Source organism: Cariama cristata, unplaced genomic scaffold (genome assembly GCF_000690535.1).
Source record: "Cariama cristata isolate BGI_N322 unplaced genomic scaffold, ASM69053v1 scaffold28400, whole genome shotgun sequence".
In the NCBI taxonomy this organism is placed as follows: Eukaryota; Metazoa; Chordata; class Aves; order Cariamiformes; family Cariamidae; genus Cariama; species Cariama cristata.
In genome coordinates, this window is record NW_009593407.1 from 4,140 (window position 1) to 4,350 (window position 211).

The 211-nt window shown below is 53.6% G+C and overlaps 1 protein-coding gene across 1 annotated transcript in view; it reads left to right on the plus strand.

Moving 5' to 3' along the window:
- DNAJC16 (DnaJ (Hsp40) homolog, subfamily C, member 16) overlaps nt 1-155 on the plus strand; it is a gene marked incomplete at both ends in the record, with an annotated part of 4,107 nt that extends 3,952 nt beyond the window's left edge. The window contains one exon of the mRNA XM_009710341.1: nt 52-155. Coding sequence (XP_009708643.1) covers nt 52-155 — 104 coding nt within the window. The remainder of the gene's footprint in view (nt 1-51) is intronic.
- Nucleotides 156-211: the final 56 nt, after the last annotated feature.

Sequence of the window (211 nt, forward strand, 5' to 3'; positions counted from 1 at the left end):
GTCGGGCCGGCAGGTTTGCCACTGGCTTTTTCCTGTTTTCTTTTTAAACAGATGTTCCTTATCCGATGGCTCTACTCCACGCTGGACTATATCTCGGACTGCTGGGACAGCTTGTTTCACAGTAACTGGTACGGACTGGGCGGGAACGAGTCTCGGTAGGGAGCGGGATTGCCGTAACCCCGTGCAGAGCCAGGTTCTTATTACCAGGAAC